At 43.7% G+C, this 22187-nt stretch overlaps 1 protein-coding gene across 3 annotated transcripts in view; it reads right to left on the bottom strand.

Annotated features, from left to right (window-relative positions):
* Positions 1–21319, bottom strand: part of CLUL1 (clusterin like 1) — a 32562-nt gene extending 11243 nt beyond the window's left edge. For 2 of the 3 annotated variants that reach the window (XM_070050404.1, XM_008261126.4), the window contains exons 1-6: positions 21190–21300; positions 20222–20360; positions 18818–18966; positions 11412–11579; positions 8041–8473; positions 3937–4074 (exon numbers count right to left, since the gene is read on the bottom strand). In XM_070050404.1, coding sequence (XP_069906505.1) covers positions 3937–4074; positions 8041–8473; positions 11412–11579; positions 18818–18966; positions 20222–20327 — 994 coding nt within the window. In that variant the 5' untranslated portion in view covers positions 20328–20360; positions 21190–21300. Of the gene's footprint in view, positions 1–3936; positions 4075–8040; positions 8474–11411; positions 11580–18817; positions 18967–20221; positions 20361–21189 lie in introns of all 3 variants that reach the window. The other variant, XM_070050405.1, reaches the window with a different exon arrangement.
* Between the last annotated feature and the right edge of the window lie 868 nt (positions 21320–22187).

Genomic DNA, 22187 nt, shown 5'->3' with positions numbered 1-22187 from the left:
GTACATCGAAAAGTTCATTAAAAAGATGCGTAGAGGGGCTGGCACTGTGGCGTAGTAGGTTAAGCATCTGTCTTTGGCACCAGCATCCCATATAAGCATTGGTTCTAGTCCCGGCTGCTCTACTTCCTTTTTTTTTTTTTTTTTTGACAGGCAGAGTGGACAGTGAGAGAGACAGAGAGAAAGGTCTTCCTTTTGCCGTTGGTTCACCCTCCAATGGCCGCCGCGGCCGGCGCGCTGCGGCCAGCACACCGTACTGATCCGATGGCAGGAGCCAGGTACTTGTCCTGGTCTCCCTTGGGGTGCAGGGCCCAAGTACTTGTGCCATCCTCCACTGCACTCCCAGGCCATAGCAGAGAGCTGGTCTGGAAGAGGGGCAACCGGGACAGAATCCGGTGCCCCGACCGGGACTAGAACTCGGTGTGCCAGCGCCGCAAGGCGGAGGATTAGCCTAGTGAGCCGCGGCGCTGGCTGCTCTACTTCTGATGCAGTGGAGGATTGCCCAAGTGCTTGGGCCCCTACACTTACTTGGGAGACCCAGAAGAAGCTCTTGTCTCCTAGCTTTGGATCGGCTCAGCTCTGGCCATGTGGCCATTTGAGGAGTGAACCAGCCGATGAAAGACCTATCTGTCTCTCTCTCTCCCTATCCAACTCTGCCTTTCAAGTAAATCAATAAATTTTTTTTTTTTTTTGACAGACAAAGTGGACAGTGAGAGAGAGAGGCAGAGAGAAAGGTCTTCCTTTTGCCGTTGGTTCACCCCACAACAGCCGCTGCGGCCGGCACGCTGCGCTGATCCGAAGCCAGGAGCCAGGTGCTTCTCCTGGTCTCCCATGGGGTTCAGGGCCCAAGGACTTGGCCATCCTCCACTGCACTCCCGGGCCACAGCAGAGAGCTGGACTGGAAGAGGAGCAACCAGGACAGAATCTGGCACCCTCACCGGGACTAGAACCCGGGGTGCCGGCGCCGCAGGCGGAGGATTAACATATTGAGCTGTGGCGCCAGCTGTAAATCAATAAATCTTAAAAAAAAAAAAAAAGAAAGAAAGAAAGATGGATAGACAATGAGATTACTTGGGATCAAAATTTTTGAGAACCACACATATGAATCTTCAAAAAAGTCATGGAAATTCATTTTATGAAAAATATGCACGAATTGCAAGTCTTTTTGCACAAAAAATTAGCTTATCTTTTGGTTCCCTTTTTTTTCTACAAACATTTTTAAATCCCTTCATGTGTTCAGTGCTGGGAATTGATATGGAAAATGAGGAAGAGAATTATTTACAGTAATTCCACTTAAAATTGAGACCAGAAATGTATAATAAATAGTGAAAAATGATTAGTGATGTTTTAGGAATATTTATTATGATGAACTGAAATAATTTTGGCCTACATCTCTCTATACATGAGTGACAGCAGTTGGTCCAAAGCAGCCTCAACAGTGAGCTATACTTTAGCTTGATGTGTAAACAAATTGTAACCTGACTTAGTTAGAGAGTATCAAGGATTATTCTCTGTTAAGAATGATTTATTTGAGAGGCAGAGTTACAGACCGAGGGGAGAGAGAGATATTGTCCATCCACTGGTTCTCTTCCCAGATGGCCGCAACAGTTGGAGCTGGGCCAATCTGAGGCCAGGGCCCAGGAGGTTTCTCCTGGTCTCCCACGTGGGTGTAGGGGCCCAAGCACTTGGGCCATCTTCCACTGCTTTCCCAGGCCATAGCAGAGAGCTGAAATAGAAGCAGCCTGAACATGAACCGGAGCCCATATGGGATGCTGGCACCATGGGCAGAGGCTTAGCCCACTATGTCACAGTGCAGGCTCCATAGAGTAAGCACCTGAGTCTCAGCCAGTCACAGTGGTTGACTCTGAGTCAACTACACCCAGTCCCTATAGGAAGATGCCGCAGCACACCATGCCCACGTAAAACAAAGGCTGACTGCAGCTCATCAGGTTGCTCCTGTACATCACTTCCTTTTCTCTGTCTGTAAATACAGCCTGTATGAAGTGGAAGAGGAAGACAGCCATTCTTGTGCTGTAGCCTGGTGAACATTTCTCCTGTCCGCTTCCAAGCCCCATCAGTCTGAGAACTCAGCAACAGGAGGCCAAGCTGGTGGCTACTGTATTGAAATGAAAGAAAGGGAGTGCTTCTCTACAAAGAGTTAGTAACTACCCCAAAATTGATGTAATTTCAAGTTCAAGATTTGCTCAGTTCAAGTTCTGCCTCCACCTGACTTCCGTTGAATGTGTACTCTGGGAGGCAGCAGCAATGGCTTGCCACTCACGTGGGAGACCCGAATGGAATTCCAGGCCCTTGACTTCAACTGGACCAGTCCCAGCTGCTTAAGGCATCTGTGGAATGAACTGACAGATAGAAGATCTCTTGTTTTGGGGCCTGGCGTTGTGGCAGAGTGGGTTAACTGCAGTCTGCGATGCCAGCATCCCGTGTGGGCACTGGTTCAAGTCCTGACTGCTTTACTTCCTTTCCAGCTCCCTGCTAGTGTGCCTGGGACAGCAGCAGAAGATGGCCCAAGTGCTTGGGCCCCTGCACCCATGTGGGAGACCTGGATGGAATTTCAGGCTCCTGGCTTTGGGCTTTCCCAGCCCTGCCTGTTTGAGCCATCTGGGGACTGAACCAATGGACAGAAGATCTCACTCTTGCTCATTTTCTCTCTCTCTCTCTAACTCTGCCTTTCAAAGAAAAAAAATCTTCTTTGGAAAAAAGCTCTCTGTTTATCTATCTCTATTTGCATTTTTCATAATTATGTTAGCCTTCTCTGAGGTTTCTTCATAGAATAATTTTGTTAGATCTCAAAGAGCATCTTTGGTCCTTTACTTACAGATGACTAGACTGAGGCCTAGACAGTGAAAATGAGTTGCCCAAAGTCACAAGCTGGTGTGCTAGGTTAATTTATTGGTTTTAATTTGTCTTGCTCTTACTACATTGTCCAACCTTCTGCTCTAAGCCATTAACCATATTTTTACATTTTCTTTCCCTGAGAGCTTTAGTGAGATAAAATACGGAAATGTAGGAATCAAAAGCTTCTCCATTGCTTGTTAAAAAAAAAAAAAAAGGAAAGTAAATAATCTTTAAAAATTACCTACTTGAGCAAGGAAAAGAACCTGATCCCAGTTACTGATTTACTCCCCAAATGCCCACAACAGTGCCAAGAGTCAGGAGCTCAGTCCAGGTCTCCCACATGAGGGGCAGTGACTCAAGTACATGAGCCATCACCTGCTGCCTTCTAGGGTGTGTATCAGCAGGGGGGTGGAATAAGAACTGGACTTGAACCCAGGTATTCTGATATGGGATGTGGGTGGGCCAACTGGTGCCTTAACCACCAGGCTAAATGCCTGCAGTGTGGCCCCAGTGGGCTGAGAGGAGGAAAGGACTGGGACTTGGGGAGGGACAAGGAAAGGGAGAAGGATTTCCCTTTACTGTTAGCCACAGCCAGGGCAGGAGGTGGGGGTGGGGAAGCTTCCTAGGGTTTGGGAAGCAGTCATTAACTAGTTGATTAATCTACCAACTGGAAAGAGCTCATGCCACTCTTTTAAAATCTCACTTGACTAAAACTTTGTGTGCTCAATGGGAAGTTCTCCTTGATTTGTGGGTTTTCATATTCTTTGCAGAAAGAGTTGCCCTATTTTGTTCACTGTTTCTCTTTTGTGCATATATTCATTTTGTTTTTTTTGTCATTAAAAAAATTTGGTCCTTAGCCATAAAAATTTCCCAGGAACAATCAGATAAATGAAAAAAAAAAAGTGGAAGGATTAGTTGATATACTTTGGAGTAATAAAAATCTATAAACCTTTACTGAGCACTTCCAGATGAAAATGAGCATGCAAAAAAGTACCTGAAGGAAAGCAAATGAATCCACAATGCTTATGAAAGTGAGACTTTGACCTCTGACCGGAATACTAAGAGAATACAAATTATTTTTACCTTTGGCTAAGTAATCTTGACACTTCTGGCATCTTTGGTGAAATCTGAAACATCCCGACAAGTCCTGGCTCAGTTCCCCACATGGTTGTCTGTCCTGCTCAGGTAACATCTTTGAAGCCAGGCGCCCGTGGCCAGGGTCTGCAGGGAATGTGCAATTTACACATTAGTGTCCTTAGAGTTTGCTTTAAAGAGACAGAGAGGATGTTGTTCCTTTGGCTTACCAGTGCCTTCAAAGTGTTTTCCCATATTCAAGCACGGGAGTGATGCTGGTCCAAATGTTTGCTAGGGCAATTTGACGTCTATTAACTGTTGCCTATATTCTTCAGTGGAGGAATCTCATTCCTAGAGATCTATTGTTTGTATATGCACACATTACGTTACTGTGTGCAATTTTATTTTCTAGAAGGTTTCATGAGGAATTAGTAGTAACTGTCTTTTGGAAGAGAGACTTAATGCAGTGAGAGCGAAGCTTTCATTTATGTTGTTCCTCTGTATATTTGGATTATTTTAAAGCTTGTATGTCTTTTTTTTAATCAAATTCCTGGCAATATTAAGTAAATAGGTGACATAAGCCTCTTTTTCTTTGGACTTCTACCAAGAATGTCTTTAACAATTATTTAAAAATTATAAACTGTAGTTGAAATATATTGGAAGTCCAAAGGTATTGGAAAGTCTGTTTCTTAAACTGGGTGCTGGGTATTTATTTTATTACAGTACCATTTTCTTGTGTATTGCATGTATGTGTACACACACAAACACACACATACACATGAAATGTATATAATGCCACGAAAAGTGGATCAAAGATTTAGAAAAATACTTAAAGTGGATTAAATTTTGAGAAACTATTCTAGGACAGTTAACCATCCATATAAAAACATTGATATCCAAGAAGTCTGTCCAATGGAAAACTGGCAGTTCCTAATAGACCATTTGACATTAGGACAAGTTCATCAACATCATAATCTGATGTTATTCGCTATTAAGTCTTCAATATTGTACAAGGAAGCATCTTACTTTGAGGCAAATTGTGAATCTCACAGTTTAAAAGCCTGTGCAGCATTGCTAGATTGTCTATTGTGTAAGGCAACCATCTCTTTGGTAACCAGAAAGTCATTTCCTCCCAGCTGCCTTCCTGCATCCTCTCTGCCCCCAAAACCTACTGTGAGGCGGCCCACTGTAGAAGATACCCCTGCTCTATGTGGTAGTGGTGCTTGCTTGCTTCTCTTCTTCCTTAGACTTCTAGCCTCCTGGGGGGAGGGACTTGACCTTGGCATCTTAATCTCATCATTCTTCTGAACCTTCTTCTGCCCCTTCACCTATAATAGATATGGTGGTGCAAATGTCCACCTATCTGTCTGCCTTTCTCTGGACTGAGCTCCTGGAAGTGAGGAACTGTGTCATAATCATGGTCTCATTCCCAGCATCTAGATTAACATCGTGGTGCACACATTAGAGATGGCAAATCCCAGGTCCCTGAAACAACCGTTCTCCATTTTGCACCCATGGCATCATCCATGACCCCAGTCAAGCTGGGACAATATCTTTCTAGGCAGCAGCTACTTCCAGTGCCATCACTGACAAATCATCCATTCTTGTCTCAGCCTCTCCTCCATGAGCAAATTAGGGTGGAGACACATTCCCTAAGGCAGAATTAGACCACATCCAGTCCTCTATGCAGTGTCAAGCTACAGTAGATCATGATCTCCTCTGTTCTGACTAGGGATTTATAAGATAAGTGAAGATCGAGTGAAGATCGTTGCAAGAGCTATTGTGTCCTCTTTTGATAAATTCAGGAACTGGGGTATGGATTCTGACTTTGGCTTTTAGGATGATCCTAACCAACTAAGCATAACTATGAAGGCTGCCAGCACATGTAGGCCATTGTCATCAACAAGAGGTGTCTATTAGTTTCATAGGACTGCTTTAACAAGTTACCACAAATTTAGTGGTCCAAGACAACAGATTCACTATTGTATGTTTTTCCATGTCCAAGGACTGAAGTGGATCTCCCTGGGCTCACATCCAGATGCCAGCAGAGTTGCTTTCCTGTGCAGGCTCTAGGGGAGGATCTACTGCATGTGTCCAGCTTCTGAAGACCTGCATTATGGACTAGTGGCTGAGCCAGCAAAGCAGGGCCAGGTCCTCATGCTGCCAGCTCTGTTAATGTTGTTCTTCCTCCTTTTTGCACTTTTAAGACCCTTGTGTTTACAACGAACCCACCTTGATAGTCCAGAATCATCTCCCTATTATAAAAATAAGTGAATCAGCAACCTTAATATCTCTTTGCCACATAACACAAATTCACAGGTTCTGGGAATGTGGGAATGTGGGAGGATATATCAGGACAGCATTGTTCTACCTACCATAAGGCAAAGCTCAACTCGATAGGCAGATTTTCTAGGGGCAATAGGCTTATTCTTCACCTACCACCTGTCCAGAAAAGTGATGGAAACCACCTGCAAATGTCCCATAGCCCTGTATGTCTCTTCATAAATAGTACACGTTTGCTCACCTGGGAAGAGAATATCTCTGTTGAGTTTGCTGTGTATTGTCTGGATAGGCAAGAATATTGTAGAAAGAAGAGCATAATAGGGTAACATGGGCTTTTAAAAAATTGCATTTATAGGGATCCTGAATATCCAGGTGTTACAGAGGGACAGGGGTGCAGGAGCAGCTGAGAGCAGAGGGGCTGGTCCCAGGTGTGTGAGGGAGGTGGGACTTCAGGTAAATGGTGGGAACCCACTTTCGTAGTCAGAGGGTGGGAGTTGTCATGGCTGGGAAATTGAGATTTTGATGTGTCTGAATCACTGCTGTCCGGCGCACATTTGAATGCAGCAACACATGAGTAAGGTTGCTACAAAATGTGAAGGAGGAGGCACCCTGTTCTAATGCACACATGCTGAATCAATATTTCAAGACAATTACATCCACTTATAGGATCGGGGGAAATGACTCCATGTCGGTCCAGCATTGATGTATTTGGTCTCTAGCCCTGATGCTTCTGAATATTTGATGAATTTGGAACCTTAGAGTGGAATATGAGACAAAACACCTGATTTACAGGACCCTGAAATAGAATTACAGGACCCAGAAATTCCAGTAACGATGGCTGTCCTGTAACCACGGAACAATGGGTCTGGAAGGCTGTAAAGCACTGTTTCCTGGCTCCAGTTTCTGTGAGGTGTGAGGTAAGCTCCTCTTCTATCAAGACCAGTCACGCAATGCCATGGGGATTCTGGGATCTGATTGAGATGTTGCCAGCTACAGCGATGTAATTGGAAAACAATCAGCCAGAAGGAGCCTGATTTATTTTTCATCTCAAAGGGGAGCAGCCTTTCACTTGGCCTAGTGGTCAATAAAAGCTAAGGTCAAGGAACCATAGGTCCTGCACTTGGCCCACCTGGCAGCTCTCATGTATGACATGCTTCATCTAAGCGGCTCCAGGGGAGCCTGAAGGAGGCATCTCCTGCCTTCAAACATAAAGCAGCAGTATTCTCCCAACACCAAATATTGCAGAACGCGATTAGCATTGATAGAAAGCAATTTCTTATCTATTCGCATTTTCTGTAGTTTTGGGTTTGTCTGTGGGCGTGTTCTGTGGTTTCATGCAAAAATTTTATGATTGAAGGAACTACAGTTGTGGTTCAGAGGGGGCCATGCTCTGAAGAGCACTCAATTTGACCATATTAAATGTGAGAGGAGGTTACATCACAATTTGGGAGTTGAAAAAAACTCTAGACTCATTTTAAAAAAGAGAAAATCCATGGTGTTCAAACAAAATGACCTTGAACATCCAAAGGAGCTCCGATAGATTAGAGAATGGGTTTTCAAGCTCTCACTCTATTAGTATTTTCTTTTTCAGCTGTGAAAATTGCTCGAAAGAGAGAGCGCCACACTAGAGTTCTCAACACTGATGGAAGAGGGATGGTGTTTGGCAGACTTAAAAGCTTCTTTAAAGAAGCCCTGAAACCTGGTTATACATAAATTGTCATTTCAAGAAATGCCGCACAGTGACTCAGAAATGTCTAGAGTCTTTGAAGCTAAACAAAACTTGATGTTATTATAGACATCTAAGTAAAAGTAACCTTCTAAAATACTTGCCTTTGCCTTGTTTTGGTGAATCCTGTACTGCAGTCAGTGTCTCCGTGATGGCTCCACTGACACTTTCATAAATAGACACACTGAAATTACGGAACATCTGGAAGAAATCGGGGATGTTCCAATTCTGCACGAGACCTGCTTTTTGCATTGGCTCTTTGGATAAAGCCGGAAAAAAGTAAGGCTCAATGAGGTCTGTATCTGACATGAAATATAATTGAAAAGCCTCATCAAATTCTTGCTGCATCTGTTTGAAGACTGAAACACTCCTGTTAAAGAGAGATTTCACATCCACGCTCAGCTGGCTGAACACACCCTCTATTTGGACCAACTGTTCGTCTTCCTCAATGTACTTTTCACTGGCAGAGAGGTCTTTTTCATTATCTTCGTGGAAGGGAAACAGAAATTGGTATATCTTCCTGAAAAACTGTTCAATCTGTGGGTGGAAGAGAGGATGAAAATGGAATAAAAGTTAAATTTTTTCTGGACCATTTCTTACTGCAATTTTTATTTTATTTAAAAAAAAGGATTTATTTACTTGAAAGAGAGTGACAGGGAGAGAGATCTTCCACCTGCTAGTTCACTCCCCAGTTGGCCACACTAGCCAGGCTGAAGCTAAGAGCCAGGAACTCATCAGGTCTCCCAGTTGTGTGGTAGGGACCCAAGCACTTGGGCCATCTTCTGCCTTCCCAGGTGCATTAGCTGGAGCTGGATGGGAAGTGACATAGCTGGGACTCAAACCACTGCTCCTATGGGATGCCAGTGTCACAGGCAGCAGCTTTACACACTGTACTACAACACCAGTCTCCAGCTTACTACAAATTCTAAAGTCAACTTACATAGTTATTATAAATCAATAACATTTCTGGGCAAGCTAGGAAAAGGTGATTCACTTTATGATAATAATTTATTAACTCTCTTATACTGGCTTTGACTTTGTGGATATAGCATCTGAAATTCCTCTTGGCTTTTGTTTGCCCACCAGTGGCCTGAAAGGGTCTGATATTCAGGGCAGGTGCTGTGGTGCAGCAGGTTAAGCCACCGCTTAGGGCACCTCCGTCCCATATTGGAGTGCCTGGTTCAAGTCCCAGCTATGCGTTTCTGATCCACATTCCTGCTAACACACCTGGGAAGCAGTGGAAGTTCTTGGGCCCCTGTCACCCATGGAGGAGACTCAGAGTTCGATCCTGGGTTTGGCCTGGCCTAGCCCTAGTTGTAGCAGGCATTTGGGGAGCAAACCAACGCATAGAAAATCTGTCTGTCTCTCTCTCACCCTGTCTGCCTTTCAAATCAACTTTTTTTTTTTTTTTGCAAAAGGTCAGATTCACAATATAGTTGACAGCTTATAGCCTGATAAGCTGGTGACAGTTGGAATGCCATTCCCTGCAGGGCATCAGGGAAATTGCCTGAACACTGGAAAGAAGCCTCTTGTCTTTCACTTCTGTCTTACTTAGTTCTTTACTATTATCATTACTACTTTGTAGAGTTAGTATCTTGGTGTCATTAATGGCTATATTCTCTTTCTCACGAGACTAGTCTATGGAGAAGAAAATAACACATGTACACTGAATAATATATACTCAAGAGAGCTTGATAGGCTACATAGGGGTGCTTATATATTAGCAGTGAGGAAGCCCCTTTTCTATAGTCAAAGGAATAAATTTCTAATTGCAGAAATCTGGGCACCACACATTAGAAGATTTGCTAGTATTCACACTATGCTCTACTTCATCTGTGTGACATGTAAGTCTAGGAAGATCATAATTTCCCTTATGTGATTGTGACATGGATATTTTGGGTGTAATCAACTGTTGAATATAATTGGTATACATCATCCCTGTACTGTGCAAATAATTCTCCAGGGATTTTTAGAAGACCCATGCCTGTCTCAGAAATTAGTCTGGGTAGATTGTCTCTCCCTCTGCCAGCTTCTGTTTACTTGACTCCATCCACAAAAACCCAAATGTTAAATCCCCCATGAATATTTTATAAGGTCATACAACTGATCCTTAAGGGAATGGCCCCAAATTTCCTGACCTCCAGCCAGTTCTAATTCCACCATATTCTGGTGTATTAGAGAGTGGCTCTAAAAATAGAGCAGATGCCATTAACAGTGGAGGCAAATTAACTTGGCACGTTCATGATCCTAGGGGTGCCTCCCTGTAATTGAGTTTGGCACTGCCAAGCCAGGGGCATAGTCTAATTAGTGTGTGCTTTACTACAGAGTGCAATTCCACTCTACTTAAAATTCAGCTTAGTTCCTGGAGGGGGAAGAAAAAAATCCAGGTCAGCTGGAGCCTTTTAGGGGGCAGAGCTCATCCTACTCAGGTCACCCCCTTCTGTGATTCCCTCTGCCCTGAAGATCACCAAAGGGACAAAAAAGACAACATGGTAGGCCTGTAGGATACGTGTGGATGGGGCAGGAGAGGATGGGGAGAGGTGTGTAGGTACATATGCACATGTGTGCATGTGTGTGAGAGACACACTTACGAGGCCAAATGCTGGGACAGGTGTTGTGGTACAGTGGATTAAGCCACTGCTTGTGATGCCACCAGCCCACATTGGAGCACCAATTGGAGTCCCCCCAGTTCTACTTCTAATCCAGCTGCCTGCTAATGCACCTGGCAAAGCAGTGGAAGACAACCCACGTGCTTGGGGCCCTGCCAGCCACATGGGAGACCTGGATGGAGTTCCAGGCTCCTGGCTTCAGCTTGGCCCATCTTGGGCTGGTACAGTCATTTGGATGTTGAACCAGAAGATGAAAGATTCCTTCTCTCTCTCTCTCTCTCTCTCTCTCTCTTTCTTTCTCCCTCTCTCTCTCTCTGTGTGTGTATGTCTATATGTCTTCCTCTTTCTCTGTCACTCTGCCTTTCAAATAAATAAGTAAATCTTAAACAAAATGAAGGCAAGTACATGAAAGAAGAGATTGAGGGGGAAAATGTCTTCAAATATTTGACCTCCAGGGGTAAAAATTAAAGCAGATGGAAACCAGAGACAGCATGATTCCAAACACAGTTCAGCATGTTTATTGGATACCTACAGTGCTCAATGAAGACAAGTAAGATCCGATCCCTGCCCTCAAAGAGCTTACAATCTTGCAGGAATGTGAGCATGAATAAGAAAAGACAGAAATACGGTATTGCTGAGAGATGTGTAGTGACATTAAAAGGGGGGAATGAACGCAAAACAAATGTTCTGACGTATTGTATGTACACAGGCAATGGCACACAATCATTAGTGTTAAATTCGAGACTGCAAAGGCCAATATCAGATCAAGCACCCCTAGTCTACATATGAACATACACTCAGTTAAAAAGTAAGCTGAAGCAGGTGCACTGGGCACTCTGAAATCTTGAGCTCTATTCCCCCCTTACCGTGTTTTTCACAGAGGACCACCTGGGTTGGCAGGTTGTATAGAATCTCATGCAGTCGCTTTCCAGGCAAGACCTGCATTCATCCCAGGAATCTGCCGAGGACACCTGGCATAGCCTTTCTTCTTCTTCCAAATGATCCTGAACTTCATTCATAAGTTTCAGGGCCTCCTAATTAGAAAGCAGAAACAAAAGTCCTGTTTCCATTTCATGATTCTATTTGCACCTTAGCAGATTTCTCTGTTTAGCAAATTGTGTATAGCCACACCCCTTATCTGTTCCAAGGCACGCAGTGATCGCCTGAATCCATGGATGGTACAGCATTGTACTATGTGTTTTCCTATATGTACAGACCTGTGATAAAGTTTAATTTATAAATTAGGCGCAGTAAGAGAATAATAGAGAAATTACAAAAATACACTGTAATAAAAATCACTTGATATTTATTCATTATTTATCTATGAAATTTTCCATTTAGTATCTTCCGATCACAGTTGAAACCATGGGCTGAAATCACAAAAGGCAAAACTGCAGATTGGGGAGCAGGGGACGACTGCAGCCTAAACCCCTCAGTCTTTCTCCTTGGGGATCCTGGCACCTGCCGGATCCGCTCCAGTGCTTTCTGTGTGCTTAAGGAAAGATTGCTGATTGATCCCCGGGGAAGAATGTGCAAACCTTGTTCACTTGGTCATTCACTTGAGTGTTTGCTCGATGTGAGTGAACCTGTACTAAAAAAGCCGTTTCAATCTGGGGACAATGCCTGTGATTTACAGGTCGGCGGGTCTGTCTTCACGTCCAGTCTAAGGGGGATGTGGAAGGCGGACTTTTAAAGTGGACACCCTTTTTTTTTTTTCAATTATGCTGCCTTTAATCTCTGTATACACTTAAACACTACAAGAAAGCCCAATTCTCGGATTTCCACTCAAGTTCTCCCGGTGATTTGCCCTCCAGGTGCAGAGCTGCTTTCACGCGGCTTCTCTTCCCGTCTGTTTCTGGAGCACGCCCCCTTGTGGTGCTGGCTCTGCTTGACCAGGTCCTGTATGGGCTTGGCCAGGTCCGGGCGGGGCGGGGGGAGGGGGAAGACACCAGAAGCGGTGGCACCCCTTGGACCCCACCCCTCGGCGCAACAGGCCTTTGTTCTTGTACGCCTGACTGCATCCCCAGCCTTCCTGTGAATGGGAACTTGTCCAGACCAGCTGCTCTGTGCCTGAAATGGAGCTCAGAGGAATAAGGGAGTGGGAGGTGGGGGGTGGCGGATAAAGGGGACTATCCAGAAGAGAGACGACCCCCAAGCTGTAGGTAACTCCCTTAAGTGAAAAACCAGTGTGGGAGAAAAGTTTCTGTTCTTAAAAGCAACTTACTGTGCACTTTTGCCCAAGGGCAAAGCAAAAGAAATCAGTGATGGCCTCGGGTCTCCTCCACCTGCCTGGGACTCCTCAGCTGCCGTCACTGCGGAGTCCCCATGCTACGCCAAGTAGCATTTGCTCCTGCCGCATGGGAAAACCAGCCAGGACCCCAGCCCGCCAAACACACCTTACAACCCAGACAAGGTGTGCATGTGTCTCCTTGGGCTTTGCAGAGCAATGTGGCGATCCTACAGCCTCTGAAGAGTGGTGCATCACCGTGGCAGGCAACAATCGCTCCTGGATTGTCTCCACCAGTCCTGATTTTAGATATTCTGCTCACTGTCCCTGTAAACCAAAATTTCAACTTTGCCAAATTCAAACCGCACTCAACTGTGTATCCTTGTCAGGTGACCTATCTCTGAGTCTCACTCTCATTAGCAAATAGGAATACAATAGGACCCGCATCTGAAGGTTTTTGTGTTGAGATAAGTGGACAAAGTCCCTCCTACATTATGAATAGTCTTCCTCAGACCACCTGCCACTCACCCCCAGAAACTAACAGAATTTTACAAAATCATGCGTTCCAACACCCTAGATGAAGTGCAATCTCTGCTTTAGGAATGTCTTGTCTTTTGCTTCCTTCTCCCATACATATTCCACCCATGGCCAGAGACTGTGTTTAGATCTCAGTGCCCACAGTTCACAGTTCAGCAACACAGTGTCTCAAGCTGGTGGTGGGCACTCCGCTGTGTGCTGCTGCAGGCTTTCCCATGTAGCAAGATGTGTTTCTGATGCATCATAGGGTGGGTGTGGGGAGGGGACAGTGATGACGCTGGGTCACCCAGCATGAGTGGCACTCCACCCTGGGAGATGGGAGAGCTGGCCCCATGATTGCCAAGTCATGATTTGTCTAAACCTTTATTCTAGATCTAAAGTGATTTTTAGTCAGGGACCCTCACGGATAAACAGGTTTTCTTTTCTTTTATTTTTTTTTAATTACCAAGTGCCCAAATTTAAGAGCATAATTCAAAGGATTTTTATAGAATAAATAGGTTTTTTTTCCAGTTATGACTCTTTACAACTTGTTTTAATTTGAAGACTTAACCATTTTTAGCATTCTGCCACATTTGTTTCAAGGTTTTTTTTTTTTTTTTTTTTTTTGACAGGCAGAGTGGACAGTGAGAGAGACAGAGAGAAAGGTCTTCCTTTGCCGTTGGTTCACCCTCCAATGGCCGCCGCACTGCGCCTATCCGAAGGCAGGAGCCAGGTACTTCTCCTGGTCTCCCATGGGGTGCAGGGTCCAAGCACTTGGGCCATCCTCCACTGCACTCCCTGGCCACAGCAGAGAGCTGGCCTGGAAGAGGGGCAACCGGGATAGAATCCGGTGCCCCAACCGGACTAGAACCCGGTGTACTGGCGCCGCAAGGTGGAGGATTAGCCTACTGAGCCGTGGGGCCAGCTCAATGTTCTTAAGAATAAATAAAAATTACTGGTAGTTCTGGGATTCTTCAGGGCAAGCATGGAAATCAGTATTTGCTTACTTGACCCATCCTAACTGGAATATTCTTTCATAGCACCACACCCTGAGCTTGCCAGGAGGTTCAAGAGAGAGCGAACAGCAGAAGTCACCAGGTCCCACATGGCACATGTCTGTCTTCTCCCTGCTCATTCATTACAGTGTTGGAGTAATACCTTAATTAACTTCTCCAATCTCAGTATTCTTAACTGTGAAATGAAAGCAATGGTCTATTCTGATGTTGGAATCATTCCATGGGATAATATGTTTCATAAAGGGTCTATTACTGCACCTAGTGTCACTCTGCCCAGATGGCAAGACCCACAAGCCCACCAGGAAAGAATTCAGCTATGAGCTTCTATATATGCTTGATGAGGAGCTATTTTAGATTTCCTCAAAATCTTTGGTTTACAGCCCAAAGGGAGGAGGGTTTGCAGCTGTTAGTCAAGCAATGTTCCTTTCATGCTGGGAACCCTGCCTGCCTGGAAGCGGCAGGTGTAGCTGCAACATCAACCAGTTTCCTGACAGACAGGTTGCCACACAGCTTTGGGGCCCAACTGGCAGTTGCTTAATGGACTCCCAGAAGCCACGATGCTCGGGAGCTGAAGAAATGCAGCCAATGGTCATCCAGTGCCCCCAGTGTTATACTAGGGCACTTCGAAAAGTTCATAGAAAATGAAGTTAAGAGATAGGTTTATTTTGGGGTAAACATTGCTGGGGGGGTGGTCAGTCATTTGGTGTAGCAGTTAGGATGCCACGTGGGACAACTGCATCCCATATTGGAGTGCCTAGGTTTGAGTTCCAGCTCTGCTTCCAATCCCAGTTTCCTGCTAATGCACACCCAGGGAGGTGGCACTCCCTGGGAGAGTTCTCTCTCACGGAGAACTGGATGGAGTTTCAGGCTTCAGCCTTTTGCCTGGCTCAGCCCTGTTGTGGGCACTTGGAGAGTAAACCAGTAGGTGAAAGAACTCTTTCTCTGTCCCTCTGCCTTTCAAATAAATAAATATATAAATTATTTTTTAAAAAAACTTGAAATCACACATACAAAGAATCTACCAAAAGTTCATGGAAATGCATACTAGGAAAAAAACATGCATTAGTTTCAAATTTTCTTGCATGAAAATAAGCTTTTAATTCTACTTTTCGTGTACATTTTGAAGCATCCTCGTAGGTTGAAAGGTGCAGGAAGAAGATAGACTGTCTGTCTGTATTTTTCAACTAAGAAATTGACCAGGGAGAGAGGCTGTGGGCAATTGCTAAAATGGAGAGTTTCAGATGAAAACAGTTCTGGAGATTGGCTGCACAACAGTTTGAATGCACTTAACACTACTGAACAGTGCACTTAAGATGGCTGATGGTCAATTTTATGCATATTATTACAATTTAACATTCAAAAAATTAAAAGTATTTTACTCTTTTTTTCTTTTTTGACAGGCAGAGTGGACAGTGAGAGAGACAGAGAGAAAGGTCTTCCTTTTGCTGTTGGTTCACCCTCCAATGGCTGCCGCGGCCAGCGCACTGCAGCCAGCGCACCGTGCTGATCCGATGGCAGGAGCCAGGTACTTCTCCTGGTCTCCCATGGGGTGCAGGGTCCAAGTACTTGGGCCATCCTCCACTGCACTCCCTGGCCACAGCAGAGAGCTGGCCGGGAAGAGGGGCAACCGGGACAGAATCTGGCGCCCCAGCCGGGACTAGAACCCGGTGTGCCGGCACCGCAAGGTGGAGGATTAGCCTAGTGAGCCGCTGCACAGGCTGTAATTTACTCTTAACATTAAATCTTAAATATTTTCCCTAAATTATTTTTGCTACAGGTTTTATTCCCTCTTTGATTTAGAAGTAATGTTGGAAAATAACATTTTTAAAAAGAAATGTAATTGTTTTGAGCATTAATTGTTCATGTTAGTAAACTGAGCTGTGCAATGTCTACAACTTAGAAATTTACCATTTTACACTGCAGAATGTAAACAATTTCAAAAAAAATTTTTTTCATTTACTTAGAGAGTGCACTTCCATTCTCTGGTTCATTCTCCAAATGCCCACAGTGGCTGGGGCTGGGACAGGGCTGAAGCCAGGAGTCAGGAAACTCAACCTACATTTCCTGCAGGAGTGGCAAGGACGCAATTACATGAGCCACCACCCAGAGTCAGCATTAGCAGGAAGCTGGAGTCAGGAGCCAGAGCCATGGGGCCAGCATTGTGGCGTAGCAGCCTAAACCTCCACCTGTGGCACTGGCGTCCCTCTGTCTGTAACTCCGCCTTTCAAGTAAATAAAAATCTTAAAAAAAAAAAAAAAATAAGCCAGAGCCAGGTATGGAACTCAGGTATTCTGACATGGGATATTGACATCTTATATCTTTTTTAAAAAAAAGTGGTTTTTTTTTTATGTATTTGAAATGCAGAGTTACAGAGATACAGAGGCAGAGAGATAGAGAGAGGTCTTCCATCGGCTGGTTCATGCCCCAGATGGCCGTGATGGCTAGAGCTATACCAATCCAAAGCCAGGAGCTTCTTCCAGATCTCCTATGTGGGTGCAGGGCCCACGGACTTGGGCCATCATCCACTGCCCTCCAAGGCCACAGCAGAGAGCCGGTTCAGAAGAGGAGGAGCCAAGTCTCCAACTGGCGCCCATATGGGATGCAGGCACTGTAGGCGGCAGCTTTACCCACTACACTATAGTGCCGGCCCCCAACTTACATCTTAACCACTAAGCTAAACATCAGCTCCTGAACAATTTTCAACATCTTCCAAAGATATTTGAATATAATGTTTATCAGTAAAATATGTAGTTTGAACTATAGCTATTAAGTAAGACTATTTGAAATTTCAAAAATAGATTAGGCTGATGTATTTAACATACACTAGTGCTTTCTTGAAATGCTTGTGTCAGACATTAATGTGGCCAGCTGTGTGTGAGGATCCTGGGGGAGAGGGCCTCCCACACCCTGGAAGCCTGGACCAAGGCTCACATCTCTGTTCATTTGCAGCTGATGTTTGAGAGGACTTGGGAGGACTGATGGATTTTATTGAGTTTCTTCTATTGAGTCATCCACAGCCTCTGTCCTCGTGGTATAAATTTGTCTACATACTCAAGCAATAAAATCATTGTTTAACTTAAAAAAATTCTTATTTAGCTAAGCCAACTAGATGGATATGAGACAAAGATTTTTAGAAAAAAGGCTAACAATCTGGTAGACTTAAAAATATATATGTGGGCCGGCACCACGGCTCAATAGGCTAATCCTCCACCTGTGTTGCCGGCACCCCGGCGTTCTAGTCTCAGTCAGGGCACCGGATTCTGTCCTGGTTGCCCCTCTTCCAGACCAGCTCTCTGCTATGGCCCAGGAGTGCAGTGGAGGATGGCCCAAGTGCTTGGACCCTGCACCCCATGGGAGACCAGGAGAAGCACCTGGCTCCTGCCATCGGATCAGTGCGGTGCGCCGGCCACAGCGCGCCGGCCGCGGCGGCAGGGTGAACCAATGCCAAAAGGAAGACCTTTCTCTCTGTCTCTCTCTCTCTCACTATCCACTCTGCCTGTCAAATATATATATATATATATATATATATGAACAGAGGACAGGCATTTGGCCTGGTAAGGTGCTAGTTAAGATAGATGCCCACGTTGCATATCAGAGTGCCTGGGCTGGATTCCTGGCTGAAGTTCCTGACTCTAGTTTCCTGCTAATGCAGATCCTGGGAGGCAGCAGTGATGGCTCAAACCCTTGGGTTCCTGTCACCCACATGGGAGACGTGAATCAAGCTGCCAGCTCCTGGCTTTAGCCTGACTCAGTGCTGTTGTACGCATTAGGGGAGAGAACTAGAGGATAACAGTTCTTCTCTCTGTCTCTCTCTGCCTCTTAAATAGTAAGTAAATACATTTAAAAAATATGAATAATGAGCTCAGGCAAGAAGCAAATGGCAAAGCTGATCATTCTTCAGTATTTGCTCTTTTAGGTTTACATGATGACATAAAATTGTGATGATCCAATCAGGTCTGGCAAGTTGACTAAAAAGTTCAAAATCTCTAGAGGATTATGTAAATGTTGACTTGCGTTCATCCTAGCTAATGCTGAAACTCACCCTAAATGTATTTGTAAATTGTGCCTTGAGATATCAATGGTAGCTAATTTATAAACAAATGAATGAACATATATTTAGGAGTGAGAGCTAACAGTCTTTGAGTAACAGAGTGTGGGAGATAAAAAAAAAACTGGGGGGGGGGTATCTAATCTAGCCAAAAACTCTCTGAACACTTGACTCATGATCCTAATTCAGAAGTGACCAAGAACGAAAGTATTTTTGAGAAAGTAGCACTTCCCAAACAGAGATGAAGTCCCCAAATTTCTGTTTGAAGTCCTGCAAAGACCTATTCTATAAGTAATATGTTCGCTGAAGAAATTTAAATTTTCCTTCAAACTTGCCCTCAGTAAATGTTACCCCTCCAGGAAATTTATTTTTAGGGAAAATGAGGATGTCATCACTTACACTAACAAGCGTGGGATTTATGGCCCAGATATATTGACCAACAGGTGTTATTTCCAATGACTGTACCTGCTTTTCTTCCCTGCATTTCTTCAGGGTTTTCATGAGCTTCGTATGTTCTTCCTCTCTTCTTTCCATCATGATTTTCATCTGCTTAATGCCAATCAAAGCCATCTTCACTGCTTCGTCCTCATCTATCTCCCCAGCTTCAGAAAAACCTAAAAGGCAATGGAGTCTTTCTTGGAGATCTGATTAAAGAACAGCAAGTTCACCCATCTTCCATGTCCCCTAAATAGAGGCATAATTGTATTTTATAGCCTCGTTCTCTGCAAGCTGGTGGTAACGAATGGGCAATCAGCAGCCACGTGCACCCAGCTGCCACATGGACCCTGCCTTCTGCTCCTCCTGTGTCAGCTCCTAAACAAGTCACGGTTCATGGGACCTCATTCCTGCCATTTCCCCCTGGCACTGTTTCATTTATCCATTTTCTTTCATTTAAGACTCAAGTGTGTTTATATTAGAGAAAATTGTGAATTCTCTTCACAAACAATTTATATTAAATACCCAGCAGGGACTTCAGACACTGTAAACAATTTCCCTTTCTTTCAGCCTCAATTACCTTCCAAGGAAGCACTGAACTCATGAAGTATCATCATTTAATTATTATCATTTAATACACAATGCCTTCATAACCCAATGGATGTCTCCTATACACCTTTAATAAGCCCGTAGCAGGTATGAAATTCATTGTCATTCTCTTTTCACCGTAGTCTTAGGCTTCCTAAGAAGCCTTATTCTTACCTCTGAATTTAATTACAGACATAGCCCAAGTCAGCTACTTTTTAGCCAATTTGGCCTAAATGTTAAGTATGCAAAACATATGAGGGGGGTCTCAAAAAGTTTGTGGAAAATATGCATTATGAAAAAAAACCTATGCATAGATTTCAAAACTTCTTTTTCATCAAAATAAGCTTACCTATAATTTCCACAAACCTCTTTAAGTACCCTCATTTATCACTGAGTAAAGGTCACAAGTTAATGGCCACAGAACAACCAGATTCAATGTAAGGATAACCTATTCTTTTACTAGCTTAAGAACAGTCACACAGATCATTTTAATTGTTTAAATTTTTCAAATGCTAGTATAAAGTATTTCACTGTTCATTAAAGCTGTGCTACGATGATGCCAAACATCTGGATGATACAAAAAAAAAAAAAACCCACAGTCAAAAAGTTGGCAAGTTTTATCGACATGAGAGCAAACATCTGGATTTGTGAATGCTTGCAGAGACTTGATCGGAATTTTCTATTTATATCCAGACGTTTGGTGTCCTAGCAGCCTGGTTTACGTGCCCAGAGAACGTTGTGCTGTGAAAGGCAGTGAATACAATTCTCTCTCTGCCACTCACTATGAAGGCCAGCAGGACAGGCAGGTGCAGTCAGGATACAGCACAGACAAGAAACCAAACTCACTCTTCAGGTTTCCAGTAGGAGCGGCTTTGTCCTTCCAAGCAGGTGCACAGCGACCATCTTTCAGCCACAGCAGATACACAAGAAACACCAAGAGTGGCAGCTTCATGTCCCCGCTGTTGTTGGGCAGAAGAAAATAAACCTGCAACAAATGCCTCCCATTAGGTTAGATGCATTCAGCATCAATGGAAAACACATGGTGCTCCAAAGCGTTTCTCTGTCATTTTTTCTTTATGACTTCAGACAACTTATGCTAATGTGTCTGGGACATAAGGAAGCTGGGAATATAAGTTAACAAAACAAACAAGCCCGTTTGTTTAGTTTACATTCTTCCTGACTGTTAAGTAAGGCTGTCATCGGCTTTGCTTGAAACTCACGGCAGTGGATAGTGTGCATCACAGCCCCTGGTAGTCCAGCATAATTTTATTTCCTTGTCAACAATAAACTTTTCTAATTAGAGAATGAATTAGAATCCCATGAAGAAATTTTTCCTCCAAAATTCTGAGTCCTCAGGTATGTTTCTACCTACGTGGCTCTCTAACTTTTTAAGACAGCAAAAAACAGTCACATACCTGTTCTCATACTTCTTATAGAAATCATCATACTATATGAATACTGCCTAGCTATTTTTTTCTTCTCAGATAATGAATCTCCTTTTGAGTTTAATTTCACATAATTAGCTATAAATATTCCAAATACAAAAGTTTGAAACTTTACTGAGAAAAGTTAAATGAAAACAGCTGTATACTTTAATGAAATTAAATCTACAAAATAGATTAGACTATCTTCCCCCAAAGGGAATATTATCTGCTTTACTTATATCTGCTATATTAAAAAACCTTTGTTATTTAATCAACATTTGGAATGTCTTTTGAATGAAATAGTAAAATGGCACTTGTATTAGTAGTTACATAGTTATCACATTTTACATGTCTTTTGAACTAACTCTTCTCTATTACTAACCTACTTACCAAGCAAACCTTTTAATAGAGTGTATTTACCGCTAATTTTGCAATCTCTCCTCAGTGAGGTTGCCCTTGGCTTCTGGAAGAACCTTCACTTTTCTCTGGTGTAATTTTCATCTGTGCCAGGGATTTAGGCTTGTCCTACTAATTTGATGACACAGTTCTTAATCCTATTAAGCCCATATTTTGAGATTACAAATGTGGTTTAAAGTTTGGTAGGCTTTAAAAAGAAACACTAGAGGGCAAGCTATGCACACCCTCAGAATCAATGACTTCAGCCTACTTATTTTACACAAACATGCTTTGGTAGGAATCATTGAAGCCTTCATTAAGGCACTCTTTACATTTTCAATTTACGGCAAGTTTATTACTATATGGGCAAAACAGAACTCTAAGGTTAGAAATAGGAGCAAGAGTGTGAAGGCAAAAAAGACTCACATAGAACATGTTGAAAAGAGTACTCACATTGCTGACTGGCATTTGACTAGATAAAGTGAAAGAACAAAGAGAATCACTTTTAATTAAGTAAAATAAAGCCTAGCATACAAGTAATGCAAGAGTGGAGTATGTCAGGCTCACTACAATTTGCTAATTGAGTAACTGACTGAAAATATGGCTCCAAATGATTCATTTGAGAGCAATTTGGAGAGCTGTTAGCCAGGAGAGCCAGCTCTAGACTCTACAGCCATGGGTGCGCTCTCTGGTTGCTGAAGTCTCAAGATCGTGTTGAGTTTCTTTGAAAGCCAGTCAACATGTACTATACACCAAGTACTCCTCTAAGCGGGTCACGCCTTGACTGTTTTACCTGTCTTTCCAGAGCTCTTGGAAACTGGTCCTTGACTCCAAGCCAGATGCAGGCTGAGGTTTCTCTCTGCTACACTTGAACACCAAGATTCAGCATTACAGGACACACTCAGAGTCCAGCCCACACCCCATTTCAGCTGTCATGATTACTCGCTAATTCTGTTTTGGTTGGACACCTCTTAGTTCTGTTGGAAAACAGA

This window comes from Oryctolagus cuniculus, chromosome 10, assembly GCF_964237555.1.
Source record: "Oryctolagus cuniculus chromosome 10, mOryCun1.1, whole genome shotgun sequence".
Lineage (NCBI taxonomy): Eukaryota > Metazoa > Chordata > Mammalia > Lagomorpha > Leporidae > Oryctolagus > Oryctolagus cuniculus.
The sequence above is the reverse complement of the archived record's forward strand: the minus strand, read 5'-3'. Positions and strand labels throughout refer to the sequence as shown.